At 51.8% G+C, this 23562-nt stretch overlaps 8 protein-coding genes across 8 annotated transcripts; 5 read left to right on the top strand and 3 right to left on the bottom strand.

Annotated features, from left to right (window-relative positions):
• Positions 1 to 643: 643 nt before the first annotated feature.
• CC1G_00879 (hypothetical protein) lies at positions 644 to 2540 on the top strand (the record flags this gene model as incomplete). Its single annotated transcript, XM_001831280.2, has 14 exons — positions 644 to 767; positions 822 to 862; positions 925 to 939; positions 994 to 1007; positions 1070 to 1094; positions 1151 to 1171; positions 1228 to 1270; positions 1322 to 1486; positions 1554 to 1648; positions 1707 to 1809; positions 1863 to 1985; positions 2040 to 2119; positions 2180 to 2232; positions 2300 to 2540. Exons 1-14 carry the CDS (start codon positions 698 to 700, stop codon positions 2538 to 2540), a joined length of 1089 nt encoding a protein of 362 aa, XP_001831332.1. The 5' UTR covers positions 644 to 697.
• A 2846-nt stretch (positions 2541 to 5386) lies between these two features.
• CC1G_00878 (hypothetical protein) lies at positions 5387 to 8092 on the top strand (the record flags this gene model as incomplete). Its single annotated transcript, XM_001831279.2, has 8 exons — positions 5387 to 5509; positions 5711 to 6151; positions 6202 to 6230; positions 6284 to 6905; positions 6963 to 6998; positions 7185 to 7472; positions 7548 to 7734; positions 7789 to 8092. The coding sequence occupies 8 exons, from the start codon at positions 5387 to 5389 to the stop codon at positions 7830 to 7832; spliced, it is 1770 nt and encodes a 589-aa protein (XP_001831331.2). The 3' UTR covers positions 7833 to 8092.
• Positions 8093 to 8970: 878 nt separating this feature from the next.
• On the bottom strand, positions 8971 to 10326 carry CC1G_00877 (DNA replication factor; the record flags this gene model as incomplete). The annotated part of the gene is made up of 7 exons (XM_001831278.1): positions 8971 to 9067; positions 9125 to 9257; positions 9314 to 9525; positions 9577 to 9890; positions 9942 to 10075; positions 10123 to 10187; positions 10238 to 10326. The coding sequence occupies 7 exons, from the start codon at positions 10324 to 10326 to the stop codon at positions 8971 to 8973; spliced, it is 1044 nt and encodes a 347-aa protein (XP_001831330.1).
• Positions 10327 to 10523: 197 nt separating this feature from the next.
• Positions 10524 to 11371, top strand: CC1G_00876 (ubiquitin-40S ribosomal protein S31 fusion protein). The gene is made up of 5 exons (XM_001831277.2): positions 10524 to 10606; positions 10666 to 10749; positions 10804 to 10957; positions 11019 to 11153; positions 11209 to 11371. The coding sequence occupies exons 1-5, from the start codon at positions 10587 to 10589 to the stop codon at positions 11293 to 11295; spliced, it is 480 nt and encodes a 159-aa protein (XP_001831329.1). The 5' UTR covers positions 10524 to 10586; the 3' UTR covers positions 11296 to 11371.
• A 113-nt stretch (positions 11372 to 11484) lies between these two features.
• On the bottom strand, positions 11485 to 11779 carry CC1G_00875 (hypothetical protein; the record flags this gene model as incomplete). Its single annotated transcript, XM_001831276.1, has 2 exons — positions 11485 to 11622; positions 11678 to 11779. 2 exons carry the CDS (start codon positions 11777 to 11779, stop codon positions 11485 to 11487), a joined length of 240 nt encoding a protein of 79 aa, XP_001831328.1.
• Positions 11780 to 12016: 237 nt separating this feature from the next.
• CC1G_00874 (hypothetical protein) lies at positions 12017 to 14613 on the top strand (the record flags this gene model as incomplete). Its single annotated transcript, XM_001831275.2, has 6 exons — positions 12017 to 12031; positions 12092 to 12187; positions 12245 to 12496; positions 12675 to 12774; positions 12903 to 13089; positions 13152 to 14613. The coding sequence occupies 6 exons, from the start codon at positions 12017 to 12019 to the stop codon at positions 14611 to 14613; spliced, it is 2112 nt and encodes a 703-aa protein (XP_001831327.2).
• A 103-nt stretch (positions 14614 to 14716) lies between these two features.
• On the bottom strand, positions 14717 to 15928 carry CC1G_00873 (lipid phosphate phosphatase 1; the record flags this gene model as incomplete). The annotated part of the gene is made up of 7 exons (XM_001831274.2): positions 14717 to 14941; positions 14997 to 15231; positions 15280 to 15343; positions 15403 to 15446; positions 15496 to 15621; positions 15680 to 15793; positions 15846 to 15928. The coding sequence occupies 7 exons, from the start codon at positions 15926 to 15928 to the stop codon at positions 14717 to 14719; spliced, it is 891 nt and encodes a 296-aa protein (XP_001831326.2).
• A 454-nt stretch (positions 15929 to 16382) lies between these two features.
• Positions 16383 to 23405, top strand: CC1G_00872 (DNA repair protein rad8; the record flags this gene model as incomplete). The annotated part of the gene is made up of 10 exons (XM_001831273.2): positions 16383 to 16804; positions 16864 to 17462; positions 17516 to 17645; positions 17696 to 19193; positions 19245 to 20550; positions 20604 to 21722; positions 21775 to 21875; positions 21925 to 22112; positions 22164 to 22910; positions 22961 to 23405. The coding sequence occupies 10 exons, from the start codon at positions 16383 to 16385 to the stop codon at positions 23403 to 23405; spliced, it is 6555 nt and encodes a 2184-aa protein (XP_001831325.2).
• Between the last annotated feature and the right edge of the window lie 157 nt (positions 23406 to 23562).

Below are 23562 nucleotides of genomic sequence, written 5' to 3'. Positions count from 1 at the left end.
CATTGTCGACCAGATCTTGGCGGAGACTCTCATAGCCATGGTTCTTGGTATTCTCGGAGCTTCATTAAATGCCCCACCGCTGAAAGAAATAACATGGGCCAGCGAAATGAGAAAACGGTTGGTCTGCCTTTTGATTTTTGGTTCTGACCCTAACTTCGCTGCTCTAAACTCAGCTCCATTGACGAGATGGATTCAAGACTCGGGTTCGCAAGCTACATTAATCGCGGAAGGAATATATTCACCACACGACAGAAGGTCCCTCGTCCCGTTGAGCCTGATCATTTCTAATTTAACAGTTTTGACTTGATTTGACTCACTCCCATACTGAGGATTAGAGAAGGAAAAAGAGGTGGCTGCAGTGAGTACAACTGGCTCTAGATCTGTACCCTTCATTCCAGCTGTATATGTGAATATGCGTCTACTACATAATTCTTGGAATTTGAGTTAGGTATTTGGCAGAGTTAAAGTTGGCCATGAGGATGTCGGCCATATTGCTAGCGCCGGATCGTTCCCCCGCACCTGTCCTCCTCGAACCGGCCTGGGCAAAGTGCCAGGTTGGGACAATCAAATTCAATTCCCGATACCCCCGTCTGAGCGAACGTGCTTGTTGCTCTCACACCACAATCTTCGTCTTTCGTCTTCTCCCAAACGCCCACAACCACCGCACTCTTTACACTTTCGCGCAAGGACGTTGGCGATGAAGAACACAACACGCATTGGCATCGTGCTGGCAGTCAGCGTGGCCTTTTTCATTGTCGAAATTATTGGTGAGCAACGCCGCCATTTACAACATATAGTCAAGCTAATAGCTTGCAAACCAGTTGGGTTTCGAACCAAGAGTCTTGCACTTATCGCAGATGCGGTTCGTCTTTATCGAATTCCCTACCATCTAACTGCTGTTCTGAGGCTTATGCGTGTCCGCAGTTTCATTACCTTAACGTGAGTGTCTTTCTCGTCCCATTTCACTGCTCGGTGACTGATTTCCCTTGGCAGGACATCGTCGCATAGTGAGTCCCACGATGATGACAGTGAAGTCCAGTGATTCATGGCCACTGCCACTTCTTTCCAGTGTCATTGCCTTTGCAGCGGCGTGGGTGAGTGTATCCCTCGTTTGGCGGACTCGGGGTAGATGCTGACCTTAATGTAACAGCTCAAAGAAAGACGCAAACACGTACGTTCATAACTGGAAATTCGACATACCCTTCTTATGCCCACACCTATAATTAGACTCATGAATTCACCTATGCATTCCATCGGGCCGAACTTGTTGGTGAGTCTGCCCACATTAATGCGGTGATGCCAAATGCTAATACCATCACAGGGGCGTTTTTTAATGGTGTCTTCCTGCTCGCCCTTGCACTTTCGATATTCCTTCAGTCAATCGAGCGATTCGTTCATTTGGAAGAAGTAGAAGACCCGAAGCTAATATTGATCGTGGGATGTATTGGTCTGGGGCTCAACATCATCAGCATTATTGTCGTCCACGGTATGTTCTTTCCTTCCACTGGTTCGCGGCCGGGTGCTTCACCAAGACCCTAAAACTTCTCTCATAGACCATGGGCATGGACACAGTCACTCCGCCAACGCCATCGTCAACGAAGATGATGTTCAGACCACAGTAGTGTCCGTGGATCCCGATAGGCATTTGGTGCGCCTTCCCCATCGTCGTTTTCTCGACCTTTAATCTCAAAACAGGATCCCTTCAGCACGCTGACCATCACCATACCCTCGACCCTCCCATTATTCTTTCCGACCACAACCTCGGTCTGCTCGGTGTTCTCATTCACGTTCTTGGGGATGCCGTCAACAGTCAGGATTTCTCTTCTTGTGAAGCATGACATTGTATCTGACTGTTGCCTTAGACATCGGAGTCATGATAGTCGCCATTATCATCTGGAAGCTAGAGGCTTATGAACGGTACTATGCTGACCCTGCCGCTTCTCTAGCCATCAGCATCGTCATCTTCATTAGCGCTGTGCCTCTCAGTAAGTCTCAGGGTTCTTCAAGGACAGTCTACGGTTGAGCTAATGTTAGAGAAGCACTCCGGTCTGGTCGCATCCTTTTGGAAGCAACTCCCTTACACCTGAATCTTGAAAAGATCAAAGAAGACCTCGTCAGGGTGAGTGACGAAAACAATGCCTTGGTCTTCCTTCCTTGTGGCTGACTTGCGTTCACCCAGTTGCCGCGAGTCCAATCCGTACACGACCTTCATGTTTGGCACTTGTCGCAATCGTATGTTCTACGTTCCATCTCCACTGTGCATTTCTGCTTACAATATCCACGTCGCCGACTCTATCAGGGTCATCCTCGCCACCCTTCACGTCTGTGTCCCCTCCGGCACCACCCTTGCTGAGTGGGAGAAGACAGAGCAACACCTCCAACAGTGCTTCCACGAGTATGGAATTAGCCATGTCACCATCTCGCCCGAGATCTACAGGGACTCTGCACGCACCTCGACCGACGACTTCATCGGGTGTAGCTCCCAAGATCCATTTGGATGCTCCGTCACCGACTTGAAGCAACGGAAAGTTGGGGTTTAACCCTGCCACCAGATAATTCATACACCTGCCGCCGTAGAGGTCACATCGGGAAGAGTGATGGTGGCGACCACCAGCGGTGATGTGAAAACCGTGGATACTTGGTGATTGTATGAAGCTTTCGATCGATTACACAGGTTAATTAGAACGGATGGGGGATAAACAGCATGTGGGTGTTGAGGTTTCCTTTTCGCGTAGCCTGATGTCCTTGTACTCGTCCACTGGGCGTCCGTGGGGCCAAGGTGTTTACTACGGAGTTATAAAGTATGGTGGCACTTTGGAAAGTGCGCGCGTGCATCCTATGATACTATAGATAACGGAATGTACCCCGTTGACGGATTGGAATGTTTTTCCCTGAGCTGTTGGATTCGAAACCCTTGTTGTTGAAGAGCGTGCGATGGTTGCTAGATTGGATGGCCAGACCCTCTATACTGTCGTGGAGCTCGGTGTCCGTGAGGTACTTGGAGGAGGAAGTTAAGGACACCGGATGCTCCCCGTTTATCGATCATGAGGACAATGTCTGTGGGTGCCCCTAGAATGGATCGTGGTTCATGTGAAGCGAGAATCTGTCATCTCCCGAGTGGATAATGGGAAACATAGAAACCGGATCAAGTAATAGTGGTCGCTTTGTTTGAAGTCCTTATCGCTGTTGCCAAAATCAACGGAAGTCAGTCTGCGGTGAAGGTGGGTGGAAGCAAGTTGCGAAAACATCGAGCGAGACACAATCGATCCCTCTGGTAATGTCCCCAACCACTCGAGCTCACGTTCTAGAAGGGGAAGGTGGCGAGCCTATATGAAAGCTGAGAAGTAGTGGGACCATGTGGATCCTCTGCACCGACGTTCAAAGTGTGTTAAGGACAGGTGAATGGAAGGGGTCGGATTCCGATCCGCGTCGGATACTCGGAGGTTCCAGTGAAGGGTATGGATGGTACCTATTGAGGGCAACAATAGACCTTTTGCCTCCACACCCCCAATCAAGGATATTACCTCCCCGCTGCGCAATCTGACCATTCAGGGCGTCCCCCATCCCATAGCAACAGAACCAGGCAACCTCGTAGAATGCAGAGAGTGGGTAAACAACTCTCGATCATGCACACATGATTTAATAAAAGGAATAGGTACGAGCATGTCACTGTACTTGAAGTGTCACAAGCGGGATGCATACGGATGATAAGCCTATGCAAACGGGGTGGGCTTCGGCGGGAAGGATCTGGTAGTATAGATCGCGAATGGGCTCACCAAAGTTCCGGGTCGTTTATAGCTCCTTGTGTCCCCGGGGGAAGGATGGAACTCGGTGCGGGGGGCAGGAAGTTGGCCGGCGGAGTGGATGGTGTAATCGGGTCGGCTGACTGGAGCGAGACCCAACAGGGCATGCAGAGCCTCTATCAGAGGACCAGGGTCCTGATGCAGGTGGGTGGCGATACACGGGACGTACATGTGTCGGTTGTCCCATATCAATGAACCAAACGCGACAAATGTTCTTCAAAAAGTCGGGATGCCGTCGCACGAAGGAGGGGTGGTGGTAGTCCCCCTGGGGTGTTTAATGTTCCAGGCGCCACTTGAGTCACAATGACCACTAAGCTTGCTTGCTCCTGAAAGCTTGCGGAGACGGTGAAAATAATGCACCGTGCATCGTGGTTTCCAGTCAGTAGACAAGAACGAACGAGAAAGGTCTGGTGAATGAGCTACAACGGTTAAAAGATGCTGTGTTCGAGGCAGGGAGAAATTAGTCGGGAATGGCGACTATCGAGGCTTGGAAAGGCGTGTCTGCCTGCCTCGAGGCAGAACTGGCCGGGGAAAACGTGTTGGTACATACGTCACCTCGGGACCCAATGGCACACGAGGCTGGACTCCGACCCAAATCACCATTAGACTGGGGCTACAAGCCAGAGGTCCACAGAGCCCTAGGTCTTTGGGTGCCAAAATGGATTATCTCTGAATTTGCGAAAATAAATTAACACAGGGGACGAGACGAAGGCGGAGATTACTGCGCCAATGGATTCCCTTACTCACCAATGTTTTGCAATGGTCATTTAATGTAAGGTTTATACCTTGGTCGCACTGCACCTCCCGAGGGTGAAAATTTTGCTCCGACCTACGAGTCAGAAATTGGCAAGAGAGTCGAGCATTTTCATCTCTTGGGGCAACAAGATGCAGGCATCGGGCGCTAATAGCCGAACAAATCGACTCCAGGACCCTTGTCAATCCTTTTTGGACTTCAGGTTACGGGGGAAATGGGCATAGAATGCGACGAGAAGCTGTCGACTGGGAGAGAGGTCACGGTGCTGGAAAACCACGATCGCGTCGTCCCCTGGTTTGCCGATGGATTTGGCTGATAATCCGGAAATTACGGGTCGAAGTGATGGAGAGACGGAGCTACAATTCACTTTGAGGATGAATTATAGCCAAGCAATTAATTGTCGGTGGACGGTCGCTGGACGACGAGAAGCCTGAGCCCAGAGATGACGAATTCAGGCCGAGGTTCGCAAGGACAAGATTTGGGAGCATCAAGATAAAAATTCCTTCCGCTGGGCAGAAAGAGAACAAGGACAAAGGACCCCTGCAGAGTTTGTGGGTCGGAAATTGTGGAGGACGAAAAGACCGATGTTGAACACAGCCTAGGAAAGGCAGAGGAACGGCAACGTGGGGAATGACGGAATAGGATTTGACGGAACAAGCCGCAAATACGCCGGCCCGTTTTCTCAAAAAGGCAAGGCCCCGGACTATTTCGGACTCTTTTCAGAGAGAAAAGCCAAATCGAGATGCTGTGCAAGTTGACGAGATCTCATCTGCATCGGAGCAGAGGTTCGGAGCAATCTGACTATTCCACTTGAACTCGAGACTATAAAATGGCGACTCTCCATTCTATCTCGCCCCAATTGATCCGCATAAGCGCCTGCCTTTTGGCACTCTACGACGACGATATCTGGCCATGCTCGGCGACAATCTCAACACCAGCAGGGGGTCAAGCAGTGGGCCAGTCAGGACGTCCAAGCCTTTGAAGAGGGGAAAGGCTTGCATGAATTGTCGGTATGCACTCTTTGCTCATCGTTCTTAACGTTCTGGACCTGACTATTTCCCCTTGGACGCGTCGCGACTTAGATTTTTGAAAATTGTGAGTACTTGCACCTCGTCTTCCCCCATGCCATCGACTGACACAGCTGTTTTGCTAGAAATGCGATGGAGTCAAACCAGTCTGTGGACCATGTCGTCGCCATCCGAAAGAGGACGAGTGTGAATACTCGGATGGCCCTGGTCGCTCACGGACAAAAGCTCTTGAAGACCAGGTTTCTCGTTTAGAGGCCCGGCTTCAAGAACTCGAAAATCCTGACGCGTCGACTCCTTCCGTCAAACTTCACGACCCTTACGCCCACTATAACGAAACCCAGAGGATATCCAAATCACCACCACTCTATATTCCGGCTGAGCCTACTATGACCCTTGCCCCATTGTCGCCCTTCTCTCCAACATCGACATCCTCGTCGCTTCCTTCTGGTAGGCACTGGAACACCTTCTCAGCCCTCCACGCAAACACTGAATCAACAGGCTCGAGTGGACCCTCCACGTCTCCGATTCGACCGCTGCCCGCGACATCACCCTTCCTTGGCGCCGAAGTGAGTCAGTCTCCCTCTCGGTCTATAAACCAGTCTGACCAAACTATTAGGAACCCTCCTTCCTTCTCATCCAAAACTTGTACGTGTCATTTCCTCGCTCCGCGGAACCTGCTTCAACTCTTCTCTCCATAGACTGGATAAATTCCTTCCACACGCGGCCGAGTTTGGTTTCTTCCTCCATGTGCCCACCTTCCGTTCGAGCACGCTGCTTTCCGCTCCCTTTGGACATCCATCGCGCCCAACTCCGGCGCTGTTGAGTGTCGTCTATCTGTGGGGTGTACATCTTTCTCATTCGGAGGCCCTGCTCCTGCAGGAGCAGGCGTTTCTGACACGTGCACTCCAACATGTCGCCACTGACATGTTTGGAACACATCCCAACCGAATCCTCCACACCATGCAAGCACAGGTGCTGCTCGCGTACTACTTCTTCCGCACTGGACGGTTCTTGGAGGCAAAATGGCAGACGGGCTCTGCCATTTCCCTGGCCTTGGGTTCTGGATTCCACAAACTTCGCTCTGCCAACATGGCACCGCCCGCAACAATTGGACTCTCTCATGATGCGCCCGTGTACCTGGATCTCCCTCAGACGAACCTCGAGGAAGGAGAGCGGATAAACGGGTTTTGGGCCGTATTCACCCTTCACAAGCTCATTAGCGTCGCTTTGGAGCCCCCCTTCAATGTCTGTGGGGCGCTGGAAGCTCCGGGCATTCAGATTGACGTCCCGTGGCCTTTGGATATGCCCCAGTACCTCGACGTATGCATAGCTTTCATCTTCCACGGGGGATATCATTAACTCTCTTTTTATCCACAGGGTCTATTAACGCCAGAAGTCAGGGGCAATTCGACTGTGCGATCGTTTCTGAACAACCTTCCCCCTGCACCACACAGCGTCGTCGATTCCACCACCGCCATGCTCACCAAATCGTCGATCTTACTCCACCGTGCAACCCATCTGACTGCCCAGTGGACCCCAAGTAATTCGTTTCATCATCTCCTTCCTTCATCTGCTAAGGTATTTGCCACAGATATGCAGCAACGTGAATTCCAAGCATTTGCAGCGGCGTTTCAAACCGTACATCGCCTCATCGAACAGTGCCGCGCCCAACTCCCCGCCATTGCAGGGCACGAGATCAGCGACCCGTCCCTTCGGACTCTCATTTTAGCGCATGCCCTTGTCGATGCTGCGATTATCAAGCTCCACGGAATCTTCGCGTACGCCGACTCGTCATCCAAGCAACATTGCCTCACTGCTGCGCGTAATATCATAACATGTGGCGGTGTCAACCTTGCGGAGGTTGGTTATCTGAACCCTATTATGGGAGTGAGTACAGCATCTTCCTTCCTTTATCCAAAACACGTTGCAAACGCGATATACTGACGCATTTTGACTCGTCAGACGCTGTGGATGATCGCATGCCACGTTTTCATTGACGAAGTTTCGCGAATGAGGACGCAACAGCCGGCTTGGACTGAAAGCTCGACCTCCGCTGGTGGAGGGGACTTGACCGAGGAGGAGCTCATGGAGTACTTGCGGAATGGTTTGACGCACTTGAGTCTGTATTCCGAGGACAACGTGTTGACGCGTGAGTTTTACGTCATTCGGCTCAAGACGTACCTCCTTATGCAAGATATCTCAGGCTACCAACTCACCAAAGTGCAAGAGGCGTACTCTGCGATCTGAACCCCTATTCACCCTGGATGATTGGAATGTCCACCACCTTTGGTTTCTTCTACGGACACTGCCCTGCCATTTGGCACACCTTGACTTTCGTTTTCGCTTTCTCTTTGTTTTCTTGGCTTACTTCCAACCCATGGAACCCTTTTTTTGGACGCCCCCCTCATGACTCTGCTATGATTCACGATACCACACATTATGTGATACCGCCTTACCAGCATCTGTATGTTAGATTCCTATTCATTGTCTCGCACATGTAGTACTACCCCATCCATCTCTCAGCCTAGCGTCGTGTACACTTTAATTTGTTGTAATTCGCGCGCATCTTTCGTCTTGTATCCATCTTGCATCTCTGTTTTCGCTAGGCTCAGATCCCCCTCGCACACAAGCATACCAACTACTGTATTTATAGTCCAGATTCGCATGTAGTTGACCTTTAACGTAGTAAAGCGTTCGGTCAATTTTGTATTTATATCGGGTTTGTGAACGACGCGAATTCATCGCGTCTGATTTCATTTTACATGGTGCCCGCATGGACAGTTGCGTACGACTTTCAAGCGACCCACACGGTTTAATCGCAGTTATAACACAAGGTCCTGTGGAAAAGAGTACCCAACATTCTTGATGCCTGTCAAAATAGAGATGACTCCTGGCGCCCGGCTCTACCGCAACAACGTCTAGATTCCGCCGAATGCGAGACTAGGCCTCGAAAGGGTACAAAGAGGTGAATGTTAATCTCTGGATGAGGCAGGAATTGAGGTCGAGGATGATCACGATCGCAAATTGGCAGTTTCTTTTACCCGCGTCGATCATCGTTCCGTCAAAGAAGCAACGCTCGAAACGATCCGGTGCAAGAGATCTCATCAGTTCACTCTCCACCGGCAAGCCGGTCGGTCACTTGAATAGTGACCCCGCTGTCTATCCCCCGTCCAGATGACCGTGATAGTCAACTGCGAGCTCGGGACTCGTTTGTGACTGGGCATGAAATGTCGAATGACATCTGAATTAGATGCGTAGGTGTAAACGGCACAAGCGGTGTCAGATCTCTCAACGGAGACTTCCAAAAAGCGACGACAATAAGAGACGGGGTAACCAAGGAAAACGAACATACAGGAAAGTCAAGTGATTGTCAGCGGGCGTAGTCTCAAGCCGACCTTGCTGACAATTCGACAGCACCTTTGAAAGCGCTCAAAAGGGCCGTGAGTTGCATTTTCTCATTCCCACCTGTTGACAGCCGATGCCTAACATACGTCGCGTCAGTGAGAGGCCCGGGGAGGAAAAGGAAGCCTCCGACGTACTCGGTGGTAGCCAATAGATCGAGCACGTAGACTCGGGCGTTTGGCTTTATTTCGATCGTTTCGAGGTACTCGTAAGCCCCGGCGATCAGATCTTGCAGTGCAAGACCCCGCTCGGTTTTCAGTTTGGATATCACTTGTTGATGGTATTAGAGTCATTGTACTTGGACTAAGAAACGTTAGACCACTTACTTTGATACGAGGTAGTGAACTCGTCGGAAAGCATAGAGTTGACGATGGCCTCGATGTCCTGTGGATGAGGATGGCCTGTGCAGTTGTAGACTTCGCTCTCGCTGATCACATCGTAGGCAGCGTGACAAGCTTGAAGAACGTTTAGAGCTCGCCGCATATCACCCTTTGAGAGCTTCAGGAGAGCTTGCTTTCCTTCAGGCGTCAATTGAACGCTAATGGCCGCAATTGAGCACATAGTCTAGAGGGGATAGAATGTTGCTCACTTTTCTGCCTCGACGACTCTGTTGACCTGCTTCTCGACCTCGGCAATGGGTAGAGGCGAGAAGCGGAATCGTGTACATCGACTCTGGATTGCAGGAGCAATCTTGTTGACGTAGTTACAGATGATACAGAAGCGAACGTTCTTTGTATACTGTTCAATCACTCGGCGCAGTGCAGCTTGAGCTTGTTGGGTCATCATATCGGCTTCGTCTAGGATGATCAGCTTGTATCCCTTTGAGAAGAGGGTTCGGGTTTCAGCAAACTGTTTGACTTGTTCTCTGACAACATCAATGCCTCGGTCGTCGGATGCGTTCAACTGTGACGAGCGGTTAGAGAATGGTTCAAAGGGGAAAGGTGAGTTAAGTACCTCTAGAATTTGTTTCTTGTAATCGGATCCGTATATCCGACGTGCAACGGCGAGAATGGTGGATGTCTTTCCGGTACCAGGAGGTCCATAGAATAGGAGATGTGGCAAGCGATTCTTTTCAATGAATCGGTCAACTGTAAGATATTTAGTCTCGGATATGGTTAGTTAATACGAAGCATACTGGTCGTGGTGATATCCTGGTGGGAGACGACGTCTTCCAGGGACACAGGCCGGTATTTCTCGACCCTGGTCGCGTCAATTAGCAAAGGATTCCAGAGCCATGAACTATTCCTCACCATGGCAAGTTGTCCACCTCTTCAGAAACGTCTGCAGCCTTTCCTTTCCCCTTGTTCTTGGTCGGGAACGCCGTTTCGACACCAGACATTCTGGTATCGTTGTCGCTGTCCATCGTGTATCGCGTCGCAAGTCCAAGGCTGAGGCCCGTCGACGCGTTCGACGCGACGCCAGCAGGTCGGCGGTCACATGCGATCAAACCTTAATTTCTCTGTGCACGGACCATACACAGAAAGCTGACCAATCAAAAGCTGGATAAAATCTGTAAACACTTCTTCCTCTTCCACAACGGCTCTTGCTTTTGTCAAAGACTCCACCGTTGATTTCGTTGGATAGACGAAGGCGTCCGAAATGCAGATCTTCGTGAAGACGTGAGTGCTCACCGTTCGTTGCAGCGAGGACGCAGAGAAAACTGACGTTTAATCGACAGCCTCACGGGTAAAACCATCACCTTGGAGGTGGAGTCTTCGGACACCATCGACAATGTCAAGGCCAAAATCCAGGACAAGGAGGGGTGAGTTGGATCGCTATGCATCGTCTGTACGGCGATTCTTATTTTTCGCGATAGTATTCCCCCCGACCAGCAGCGCTTGATCTTCGCCGGCAAGCAGCTCGAGGACGGCCGCACCCTCAGCGACTACAACATCCAAAAGGAGTCCACCCTCCACTTGGTGCTTCGTCTCCGTGGTGGTGCTAAGAAGAGGAAGAAGAAGCAGTACAGCGTACGTCGCGCTTGATTTTTTGGTCGATATCGGCCATCGCTAATTCAGTCACTGTCTACAGACCCCCAAGAAGATCAAGCACAAGCGCAAGAAGGTCAAGATGTCGATCTTGAAGTACTACAAGGTCGACTCCGACGGCAAGATCAAGCGTCTCCGCCGTGAGTGCCCCAGCGCTGAGTGTGGTGCCGGTATCTTCGTATGTCCCCTCCCTCCCTTGGCCTTGGATCTTTCATCTCATCCCATCGTTACAGATGGCCTTCCACAAGGACCGCCAATACTGCGGCAAGTGCGGCTTGACCTACACCTTCACCCCTGGCACCAAGCCCCCCGTCGTTTAAATACTGAAGTGATGTGAATCACTTGTGTACCATATTGCAATGATGACATGACTTGCACGGCAACTCGAAAAACAAACTGTGAGCTTGTGGTATTAGATAGTTGCATAAGGCAGTAGGCAGCAGAGTGGGTATTATGTCCAGGGGTTAGGATACTTTCTATGCTTATTGGATCGTCCCGAGGTTGGTTATTTAGTCCGAGGCCTTTTCTACTTTCTGGTAGCGCTCGTATAGCTCTCGCTTTCGTTGAGACTCTTCCAGCTCCAACTGCCGTTGTCTAAGTTTCTCTCTTCGTCGTTCGTCGTCGCGGATAACGCCCTGGTACATCGTCTGTAGAGAAATATCGTCAGCGATGAATCGACGGACCCGGAACCTTTGCTCGTACATCTCGTTCCTTCTCCTGCTGGTAATGGACTGCCCAGATAGTAAGAGCGCAGAATGCCACAGCCCCTCCGAGGGTAATCTTTGCTTTCCTGAGGTTCGCCATGTCGATTTGTCGATTGAATCCACTGGGACTGGGGAAATATGTTCCACGACGATGATGGTGGTTGCCGGCACGCGCCAGTTTTCCGTTAACGCACAGATTGGCGAGATCAACAGAGCCAAACTTATGGCCTTTGACCCAACCGCCGACTTTGACCCCTCTTTCTCACCAAGATAGGCCACCTCTACTTCGCTCTCCTTTCCAATTTCTCGAAAATCTGTTCGCAACAACAGCGACACCATGTCACAGATTTCCGTGCGTCAAAAATGACCGGTTCGCGGGGAGAAAACAGGTCTAACAGCGTCATTCTCGTAGGAATTCGAGTCGTCGTTGAAGGAGCTGGTGCAGGCGAAGCGGTTGTCTGCTTCTAAAATAACAAAATTGACGGAAATGGCCATGGGTTCTTTGGAGGTGCGCTCCGTTTTTACATACTGAAATCCGTTGGATCCTGACTGGGCCTGGCGCTAGCACGACACTCAGATGGTCTCCACCTTGTATCGCACGCACAAATCTCTCGCAAAGGAACATAAAATCTCGAGTCTATATGTCTTTGATGCTCTGGCAAGAGCTGCAAAATCGAAGGCCAACAAGTTGGGCTTGACTGTGCCGGAGGATACCACGGGCCTGTCTGGGAATGCCGCAACGTTCCTGTCCAAACTTGGTGGAGTGGTAGAAGGACTGTATCAAGATATGCTTAGCTGTGAGGTGCCAGAAGCGAAGGTGAGCATTCATGCTGTTCGACTATCACGTCCCCCGTTAGGATTATCTGGCCTCGTCATTTCGCGCTGGACGGCCTTGTTCTGCTGGGAACTGGGTTTGGTACAGTCGACATCCTTTTGTCCCCTTCTCTTCCATCCCTGTTTTTGTGGAGCTGCTTTCTGACTCGCTGCGTTGACAGGCAAAATGCAAAAAGGTGCTTGACCTCTGGGTGAAGGGGAACACATTCCCGGCTAGCTTGCTTTCGCGTCTTTCAGTCATCTTGGAGGGGAAGAAAAAAGGTGCTTATCATCATCCCTTGCGTTCGCTAAGTACTTCTCCACCTGTACAAGCTCTAGTGGCGTTTTTTATTGCTATCAACGTCGATGTAAGGCAGACAACTGAATTCAATTTGATTTTGTTTTGTCAGAACCAGAAACCAATGGGCATGCTCCTCTTAATGTATCCATTCCGGCTTCGGAGCCTGTCAGTACGCTACCGTTCGCGCCTGCACCGCCCATCTCTGCGACGCCCAGTGCCGGGACACCGGTCGCAGAGCCAAATCCTCAGGCGGCGCTACTGGCTCTCCTTGCCCAGGCAGCTAGTACCACTAGTTTGTGAGTATTCTGTGGCCCTTTGCATCGACCAACCTTGACACGAACTGTAACCTACCTTCCAGGCAAACCAATGTAAATACCCCCGCGGTTGCACCGCTTGATCCAGCACAACTCGCAATCCTGCAACAACTAACGCAGACTGCTGCTGCTGCAAATGTGGTCTCTCCTGCTGCTGCGATTCCAAATGTTTCATTGCATACTATAACCCCGGCTACTCAAGGGAATACTTTTGTTCCTGGACCTAATCGTAGTTCACGCTCACCTATTCCTGATGACCCACGTAGACCAAACCGTGACGAATCTCGACGTGAACGGCAATTTAGTCCAGAGGATGGTAGATTCCATCATGACAATCGTTCTGACAATCGCTCGTATTCTCGGGACCCCCGCGCCAACCAGCGAGGCCATCCTCCCAGAGGGGGCCGTGGTGGCTGGAGCGAGAGGAGGAGATGGGACGATCGTGACTACAATCGAGAACGAGACCGAGACCGAGACTACCGAGGCCGTAGTCGTTCTCGCAGTCCTCCCAGTAGATATTCGGACAAACGAGGCGACCGGTTCCTCAGTCCACGACGAGATGGTCCACTGTCCGGTTCGTCCTGGTCCAATTCCGGTCGAGCAGAGCCGCCTCGCAACCTTCCGGGCAAAGACGAGTTCGGGAGAGATATCAGGTCTCCGTCTCCCGCGCCAGACACCAAGGCGTCGTCCAACCAACATCACCCTGACCAACCGCCACCCACCGCCGCCGCCGTCACCCCACTCTCCAAACCATCCCAACCCGACAAGGACTCTTCTTCTACTACATCTGCTTCAAATACACATGATGGAGAGAATATGCCAATGCCTGCACCAGTAGCTCCGATTACATCTTCTGATGCCTCGTCACTTGACCCCAATACTACAAACTCTTCACAACCGCAACAACCGCAACAGCAACAAGAGGTCGATTTTGACTTTACAAACTTTGATTTGACCTCGCCAGCCTCGTGGGAAGCGCTCGGAAAGATGTGGCAGGTTACGTATGGGTATGCGCCCACCCAAGAGCAACTCATGCAATTTGGGATGACGATGATGTTCCAAGCGCAGATGGCGGCTGCTGGTGGTGGTGGTGCGGCGGTGCCGGTTAATGGGCAGCAACAGCAGGAGTGGGAGGCGGGAGGACAAGGGATGGCGAAGCAACAGCAACAGGATTGGGGGGCGACGACGGTGGACCCAAGGCTATCGAAGGGTTTTGGAAATAGGGGAAGAGGGAGGGGAGGCCCATCTCACGGCATTGGCCGAGATGGACAAAGGGGTCAACGGAGTGGATACAACAGCAATTACTCGTCCAACGACACAGACGCCATCGTATTAGGTGGAGGAGACTCCAGTGATAGCTATATTCAGCATAACCAACAATCGACCAATACGCCTATAGGGACCTATGCAGGTTCAGCCTCGCCACCCACCGCCAGCAGTGGAGGAAAGATGGAAAAAGTAGGGGATAAATGGGTATTTGTTCGAAATAATACGCCGGTTCTATGATATTTCCTTCCTTTAAAGTTATTCCCGGGGAATTTCTGTCAGTAGCATGACTGCCATGTATACCTATTGCCCTCCTTTGTTCAACCAATTGTTTCGCTGACGACTACACTGCATTCGAATGTTCGTGGTCTTCTCTTGGGGCAAGTTCGAACTGGAATCGGTCATCTCGAGAGGGGGCTTCTGTGTCGTAAAGGTATCGTGGTTGACCGAATCGCTCGACAGCGAAAGATTTGGTGGAGAGTGGATTGGGCCAGAACATGGAGTAGCAAATGGTGGCTACTAGGATTCCGATGAAGGTTCCGACGATAACGTCTTCCTTGTGATGCCTCTAAAAGTAACTCTTAATCAACAATCGAAGCTACTCTGATCAGCGGAGGACTTACGTTGTCTTCCATTCTGCTCAGCCCAACGTGAGATGCCCAGATGAGAGGAACAAGGGTGATCCCGAAGCGTAGAACTCTGCTGGACAACAATCGCGGAGCAAGTCTGTTTGACGAGAAGCACCAAGCCGCGGTTTGCCCTGCAAGAAACAAGGACAAGTAGAACATCCCGGACCAGGCAGTGGCAGAGTGACCGGAAGGGAAGGACCTGCGTCCTTCCGTGATGTCCTTTTCCTTCCTGAGCAAGATTGAGTTGGGTTGAGAAGACGTCTGAAGTGGCGTTTACCCAGTGCACTTCTTCAAAAGTTCGTCCCATTGACAACGGGACATGAAATCGGGACGAAGTCGACCTGTTGATTGTTGTACATTCGTTAGATGTGCTGTCAACAGGGCAAACATTTGTTGCCACCTATCCTATTTTTCATGAAACGTATGATAGCAGCAGTGAGCCCCCTGTGGTATGGGTTAATCATAGTCTTCGAAGAATCGGAGAACTACGTACCGAGTGACCAGAAGCCCAACGATACCGTGATGCAGGTCCATTAGAGAGCGTTTAAGCACTGCAACAGCAAAGACCACCGCCGATGGAGCCAGTAGGGCGACGAATTGATTGAAAGGAGAGGATACTCTTTAACATAGCGTCAGAATCCTCTTCAGTTGCACCAAAGTCGAACCCTAGCCCTCACTGGTTCTTCCGATGCTCGAACTGGATTAACGGATCTGTCGGTGAGAAATCCCGTATAGTTACTGTTATGGTTTTGGTATAAAAGGCAATGGCCCATATAATGGCGACGGTTATCCTGACCTGTGGCTAAATGAAGGCGACAGTCTTAAGTTCGTCATGGGACTTACCAGTCGACGATGTAGTGTTTTGAGAACCATTCGAAGGCATCTTCTCCGAAGAAGCGCTTTATTCGATCTTTGAATCCAGTCATTTCTGCGGTCGTCTTCATCGTCCAAAACTGTTAACCACTAGCCAACAACAAGAAATCGTCGAACTTACTTTATAGGTGGAAGGAAAGCCAAGCCTGTCCCAGCTTAATGAGACTCCACGGCGGTGCTGACATGTTTCCCACGAGTAATCATAACGCGCCGTGTGAATGTGATGGGACGCGTTTTGTCACGGTCACTGGAACGTGTTTGCCGACTCGTTCCACCTCAACCCTAACCGACAAGTAGCCACCAGCGCGCATGGCGAGAGGAAAAGCAGCTGGCTCGCGTCCTTCGGGACAGAAGTCTATAACATCGTTTTTTGGAGGCAGCAGTCGTCAACCAGCGCCCGCCAGCGACGACGATGACGCGCACACAGACCACCAAACGAGCGAACCAGTCTCTGAGGCTGACGTACCCGACACAGCAACTGAGGCGACTGAATTATCCGACGTCGAGATGGATGACGATGAAGTAGAAGAGGAAGAAAAGCCTGTGAAGGGAAAAAAGGCCGCGAAGAAGCCTGCACGACCTACCAAGGCGGCCAAACCGCCCGCCGCAGATCCTGCAGATCTACCCCCAATCAACGAAATCCCCGCTATCTTCGACGATCTCGTTAGCAAAATCCCAGAAATCAAGGATGTTACTGAACGCGTCCAAGGGCGCAAACTACGCGTCGCGACTATGTGTTCTGGCACTGAATCCCCACTCTTGGCCTTGGAACTCATCCAAAAGTCCATTGAAGATCAACACGGTATCAAGCTCGAAGTAGAACACGTCTTTTCGTGCGAGATTGAGCCTTTCAAGCAGGCCTACATCGAACGTAACTTCCAACCCCCCATTCTTTTCCGCGATGTCTGCGAACTAGGCGACGACGAAGCGTACGTGGTTCTGGCAGTTCGCGACGCGTTACACTTATTGACGAACCCTTGTTTTCCAGTCATACCGCCTACGGTGCTCTCGTGCCCGTCCCGGGAGATGTCGACATGTTGGTCGCAGGAACCTCCTGTGTCGACTACTCTAATCTCAACAACCAAAAGCAAGATATCGATGCGGGCGGAGAATCCGGTCGAACCTTCCGCGGCATGATGTCGTGGGTGAAAAACCACCGCCCCCCAATCGTTATCCTCGAGAACGTCTGCTCAGCACCATGGGACAAGGTCCAGACCTATTTCGAGAGAGAAGGTTACAGTGCCTGCTGGACACGTGTCGACACCAAGAATTACTACATCCCCCATACCCGAACCCGAGTCTACCTTGTTGCAGTCAACAAGGTGAATTCAAAGTTACCAGAAGAGTGGAAGGAGTTGGTCACCGGTCGGCTTAAGCGCCCAGCATCATCGACGCTCGACGCATTCCTGCTTCCTTCAGACGACCCTCGCATCCATCACGCGCGACAGAAGCTAGTGCAGGAGAGCTATGGTGCTCCAGACCGTAGGACAGGACGTACCGACTGGAGTCGATGCGAGTCACGACATCAGAGGGCACGTTTAGAAGAAGAGTTGGGCAACAAGAGACCTTTGACCAGTTGGGATGATGGTATGCTCCTTCTCTCGAAGCAAGTTCGTTCGTTATTGACAGCCTTCCTTTAGGTGGATCCTGTAAATTACCCGACTTCGCTTGGAACGATTGGGGAGTTGCGCAAGTTGAGCGAGTTTGGGATTTGATGGACATCAGTTTGCTGCGGTCCGCTGCCAAGGGCATTGACCCTTCCTATAAGACGTTCGTGCTCAGTTTCTTATTGCGATGCCTCTCTCTCACTCTTTCTACAGAGTCGTGTGGAACTTGTCCCAGAATGTGGACCGAACTATCGGCTCGAACAAGGTTGGCATCTGTCCATGCCTGACCCCATCCATGATTCCATACATCACCAACCGAGGAGGCCCTATGGTCGGTCTTGAAGCTCTCTCTATGCAAGGCCTTCCAATCGACAAGCTCTTGTTGACGCGAGAGAACGAAGATCAGCTTGCCGATTTGGCTGGTAATGCCATGTCGTCCACGGTGGTTGGCGCATGCATTTTGGCTGCATTGGTTGTCGGCAAGAAGCTCTTGAAGACAGGAGACGACAAGGAGACATACGAGATGAAGCAACACTTGGAAGGGGTTCAAGACGAGGCCATGGATGTGGATGAAGTGCCCGCCGCGGTCGAACCGCGTGCTGAAGTGTTGGGAGAAGAGAAGCTGGCTAGGAAGACCCTCGACCTCAGCCCCACCCAAGAACATACTCTGGCAGAACTCTTGGCTCATGCCAGTCGTAGCTCGCGACTTTGCGTCTGCGAAGGTCGGATGGATATGACCCAACGGAAGTTGTTCCGCTGCAAGGACTGCTCTACCACCTTCTGTAAAAAGTGTGGCGGACGCCCAGAACACAACACGGAACCTTGCGACGACATTCGCACCCACCCATCCGAATTCGCCAAGGACATCAAGTCAGCCCTTCCTATGTCCGTTGCTCTTTCCGGTATCACCGAGGGAGTTCTGGACCAGTTACGCGAGCGGGAGGGCTCAGAGGTCAAGGACTCCTTGTGGAACACCTGGCGCCAGGCCGTTCTTAACACCAAAGACCACGACATCCACTTCGTTGAACTCAAACGGCAAGAAATCTGGAGTGCCATTTTCCAATCACGATCAGCGACCCTCGAACTCATCCTGCACCCCCAACGCCCAGAGTGGAGATTGTTTGCTCTCCCCAATGTGGACGAACCTGCCAAAGCCGAGATTCGACGAATTCTCGAAGACCCAGTCGCCCGACTCGTCTGCAAAGGCAGTCTTCTTTCCGGCGTCTGGGAGTTTGCCGTTCCTGCCCCCGCTAACTTTATGATCACCATTGAGGGCGTTGGCGAACTGGTTCCTTCCTGGGAGGCTCGTTTAGGTCTCATGGGTGCCGCTCATAAGGACAAGAAGGTTTTCTCATCCATCAAGATGTCTGTCCCCAAGGAACACGTCGAATCGCTCGACCGCGACATCTCTGGTGAATATGTCTTGCTTGATAGATGCGGTACCGCCAACGGCGCCCTCCACAAGAAGGTCCCTACCGCTGCGGACGAAGGACTCCCTCCGCTTTTCATGCTATTCGATCCCCATCGTACCAATGACTCCGAGGACTGCTTCGTCTTCTCTAGCATCATCAGACGTCTTGAATACCGAGAGACGCGGCCCATGGTTTGCAAGTTAGATCCTTCCTGGAGACAGTCCGATACAGAGGGGGAGCAGAAGGTACGGGTGTATCTGCCGTGGAAGTGGGTGAAGCAGCCTGCAGTCGGTTTGAAGGTGAGACTATTTGTTCGATTTCCTAACTGCTTCAACTAATACGAGATACAGGCTGCAGCCACACGCGACGCTACTTACGGGGTCCCCGAGGGCTCTCTCACACTCGCATTGACCAATGACGCCTGCCAGCATGCCTATGCCCTTCTCAGTTGCGCAGTTCCACTGGGACAGGATGCTGATGAGCAATGGCCAAGAGGTCACTGGGCCGAGGTCGATAAGGTCCACGAGAGGGGAGTTTTCAAATCCCTTGCTTGGTTGCTCGAACGAATCCGTCACATTGGAGGCAACTTCAGGGACTGGCAACACCTGGAGCTCCCTATAGACTTCGAGTGTGCCTGTGAGCGTTGTGCTCCCACTGCCCCCGTCTTGCAATGGGTGAAAAATGGGCAGAAAATTGTCCCTATCGAGGACCCCGTCCAAGCTGGCGAGTACGAGAGGCGCTTGAAACGTCGCCCAAGTCCCTTCGTCACCCAGCTTCAACTCGACTCCGAGGGCATCGCCCACGTTCGTATTGGCATCAATATTCCATCTCTTCTCCACCGCGCGCTTTCCCGTCTCCCTACAAAGAATCGGAATAGCAAGCCTACTCTCTCATGGCGACTCGACACGAACTATGCCCCTGCTGCCAACATGACACGCCGTAAATTCCGCCTTCTCAGCAACAGAGACGACAAACCACACTCTCAACCTCCTAATTTCAGGATACCTCTCAGGCCCGAGCAACAGCGATCATTGGCGTGGATGCTCAGGCAGGAAGCCGAAGACGCCCCTCCTTTCATCGAAGAGGAGATTTCGGAGGCTATCCTGGATCCTCTGGGTTGGAGGGCCGAGGGAAGGGCCGAGAGGCCTGTCCGTGTTCTTGGTGGAGCCCTCGCTGACCAAGTTGGATACGGTAAAACGGCTATCACCCTGGGCCTTATTGACTGCACTGCGGACAAGATTAAGAAGACGTTCCCGAAACGGAAAAAGGTTCACGGACGAATCCTCTCATCGGCAACCCTCATTATCGTTCCTGCCCAATTACCAGCCCAGTGGGCCGGGGAAGTGAACAAGTTCATCAAGAGAAAGAATATGAAAGTCCTCGTCATCAAGGACGTCAATGACCTTAAAAAGGAGACCATTGAATCAATACAAGAGGCCGACATTATCATCTGGGCCTACAGCGTCCAGAGGAGCAGCATCTACCTTGGAAATCTCAGCCAATTTGCGGGTGTCGACGAGTTCCCTAGCTCCGACGGTCGCGTGTTCGTCGCCCATCTCGAGAAGACTATGGAAGCCCTTGCAGATCAGGTTGAGCGATTGCAAGACGAGGGCGCTCAAGCTGTCTTGACCGAGATTAAGGCAGCTCCGGAACGAAGTAAGGTGCTCTTGCTAACTTTATTTGCCATCATGCTAACTTCTTGGCGCAAGTCGCTGCTGAACAGGCTGCTGCTGCGGAGGCAGCCGCCCTCGCTGCCGCAAAACGTCTTAGGGGCAGGCAGTACAAGGAAGCCGCCGAGAAAGAAGAGGCCAAGAAGAAGGGGAGGGGGAAGGAGGGTAGCACTGGTGCAACAGGGACTCAGACCAAGAGGTCGATCAAGAAGGCAAACCCAACGGACAATGTGAAGCAAGAGCCCGTCGATGGACCTTCCACTGGGACTGCCTCTCGAAATCCGTCAGGCTTGATTCCCGAAGTCGTCATCGAGGTGCGGCAGAACAAGTCCTCTCCCAGTGTATCCCCCGAACCGGCGGACTCGGATGGCGACAGTGGTGGCAACAGGAAGCGACCCAGGCGTGCCACTGCAAAGCCTGTCATTTTATTGTCGGACGACGACTCGGAGGAAGAGGAGAAGCGTCCTACGAAGCGTCAGAAGACGGCGAGGGGCGGGAAGGCACCGACGGGTAAAGGGAAGGCGAGGGCGAAGAAGAAGGCAAAGAGTGATGACGAGGAGTCCGATTATCAGGCGTCAGATTCTCCGGAGGAGTCAGACGAAGAGATGTCCTCTTACGACGATTCAGACGAGTCAGACACCGACAAGAAACGCAAAGGGAAGAAACCGGTCAAGAAGACAACGAAGGGCAAGAAGACTGCCACTGCGGCCTCAGGCTCCGAAACCGATGCTGATATGGACGAGGATGGGGACGGGATGGATGTTGACGAAGCGCCCTCCAAGGCGCCCGCTAAAAAGGGCAAGAAAAAGGCGGCCGTTAAAGAAAAGCGACCTAAAAAGATGACTGATCCTTGGAAGCTGGGCTCAGCGGTCGTCAAGGGCGATTGGACACAAATGCAATGTCCTCCTCTCGAGATGTTCCACTTTGCGCGTTTGGTCATCGACGAGTACACCTATCTGGAGAGCGGAGACCGCAAAGTGTACCACATGGTAACAAATATCACCGCAGACCGCACCTGGATCCTCTCCGGTACGCCACCTGTGCACAGTTTCCCCGCCGTGAAGACGATGGCTGTCCTCTTTGGCCTCCACCTCGGAGTCGATGATGATGGCGAAGGTGAATCCACGGAAATGAAGAAGCGTCGTCGGGAGCAAACCAGTCAGTGCTGTTAACCCTGCATAGGTGTATATGCTGACCTTGCACGTTCCAGATGTCGAGCGATTCCACTCCTTCAGGGAGGTCCACAGCCTAGAATGGCACGCAAATCGCCACAAAGTCGGGCAACGCTTCTTGGACCAGTTCGTCAGACAGGTTGGATCACGCCCCCTCTTTCGAGTTCAATGCACTGACGATTCTTTAGAACATCGCCGAGATTGACGAGATACCCTCGAGCACGCATATCGAAGAGGTCATCCTCCCTGCATCCGAACGGGCTATCTATTACGAACTGCTGCACCACCTTCAAGCCCTTGATATGACCATCAAACGAGGCAGGAAGAACGAGAGTGACCGAGAGAAGCGTCTCAACAAGGTTCTCGGAGAGAGCAAGTAAGGGGAACATCACATCTTTAAGCTGAATTGCCTATTGACGCCGCTTAGGTCTGCTGAGGAAGCCCTTCTGAAGCGTTGCTCCCACTTTGAGCTCGAAACTAAGAACGAGAACGCTATGAAAGCTTGCGATGCCCTTGTCAAGGAACGGAAGGAGCAGCTCGAGGACTGCAAGGCCTCGCTCCTGAAGGCCATCAAGGAAGGAGCGGCGCGCGAGAAGGCCCTGGGAAATGTCGGAACGGAGTCCATGTTCAACGAATGGGTTCGGGTCTGCCAAACCGAGGGTGTCGATGATGCAGATGCCACTGATGTGATCCACAAACTCCTCGACGAGGCCAACGTCGCAACTCCCAAACCGGTCAGGGGTAAATCGGACGTCCAGCTAACTGAGAAGGTGAAGGAGAAGGTTTGGGAGCATCGAGAGAAGACCCACGAAATCCGCCGTGTCGCCAAGGAGTTGACCGGTCGAATTCGATCCCTTCGCTTCATCACCGCCGTTCGAGACATCCAATCCCAGAAGAGCAAGCGACCGCCTGTAGACTGTCCTGGGTGCGGAAAGCTGACTACTCTCGCCGACTCTGCAGTGCTTTCGCAGTGCGGGCATGAGGGTTGCTACGCTTGTGTGAAGGAATGGGCCGACAAAGAGGAGTGCGTGTATGCAGCCATTGGCAAATGCAAATGCGCTGCTCGGGTCAACAACATTGTCAAGGCCACCGAATTGGGAGAGGATGACGAGGAGCGGGATGGTGGCGGAAAGCATTTCGGAAGGAAATTGGAAAAAATAGTTGACCTCATCAAGTACGTTTATCTCTTCTTCGTTTGTTAGACCATCCTCTGACACTGAACAGGAACCGGATTCCCAAGGACGACCGAGTGCTGTTGTTCGTTCAATTCCCTGACCTAATCCAGAAAGTGGGCGAGTGTCTCAAGTATCATGGCATTGGCTACCTGCAGATCAAAGGTGGCGTCAGGGATAAGACCAACAGCCTTGAAAACTTCAAACTGGGTAGCGAGCAGCGTGTCCTACTCTTGAATGTCATGGATGAAAGCGCTAGCGGTGCAAACTTGACCGATGCAAACCATGTCATCTTCCTTTCCCCCTTGCTCACCCCGAGCAACGAAGTCTACGAAGCCAACGAAACCCAGGCTGTCGGACGTGTCGTTCGTTTCGGCCAAACCAAGCACGTTCACATCTGGAAATTCATCACCAAAAATACCATCGACGAAGAGATCTACAACCAGCGACAGCAAGCAGTCGCGAAGGCGAAGGCAGCGGAGGAACTTGACGATTAGACGACACGAACTTTTTGCTTATCCAGTTTTCCGTATTTATGACTTGCAGGCCGCCCAATTATCTTCTCATAATCTTGTGTACATTATTAGCTTCGTGGTATCTATCGTATGTGACAATAAGTAAGGATACATCAGGAGAAGTGGGGGAATGAATCCG

This window comes from Coprinopsis cinerea (assembly GCF_000182895.1).
Source record: "Coprinopsis cinerea okayama7#130 chromosome 7 map unlocalized cont3.7, whole genome shotgun sequence".
Taxonomy (NCBI): domain Eukaryota; kingdom Fungi; phylum Basidiomycota; class Agaricomycetes; order Agaricales; family Psathyrellaceae; genus Coprinopsis; species Coprinopsis cinerea.
The sequence above is the reverse complement of the archived record's forward strand: the minus strand, read 5'-3'. Positions and strand labels throughout refer to the sequence as shown.

Excerpts from the sequence above, each read along its gene's own strand:
- CC1G_00876 (XM_001831277.2), top strand. The coding sequence starts at position 10,587 with ATGCAGATCTTCGTGAAGAC. Across the intron at positions 10,750-10,803 it reads AAAATCCAGGACAAGGAGGG|TATTCCCCCCGACCAGCAGC; the intron begins GTGAGTTGGATC and ends TTTTCGCGATAG. Across the intron at positions 10,958-11,018 it reads GGAAGAAGAAGCAGTACAGC|ACCCCCAAGAAGATCAAGCA; the intron begins GTACGTCGCGCT and ends CACTGTCTACAG.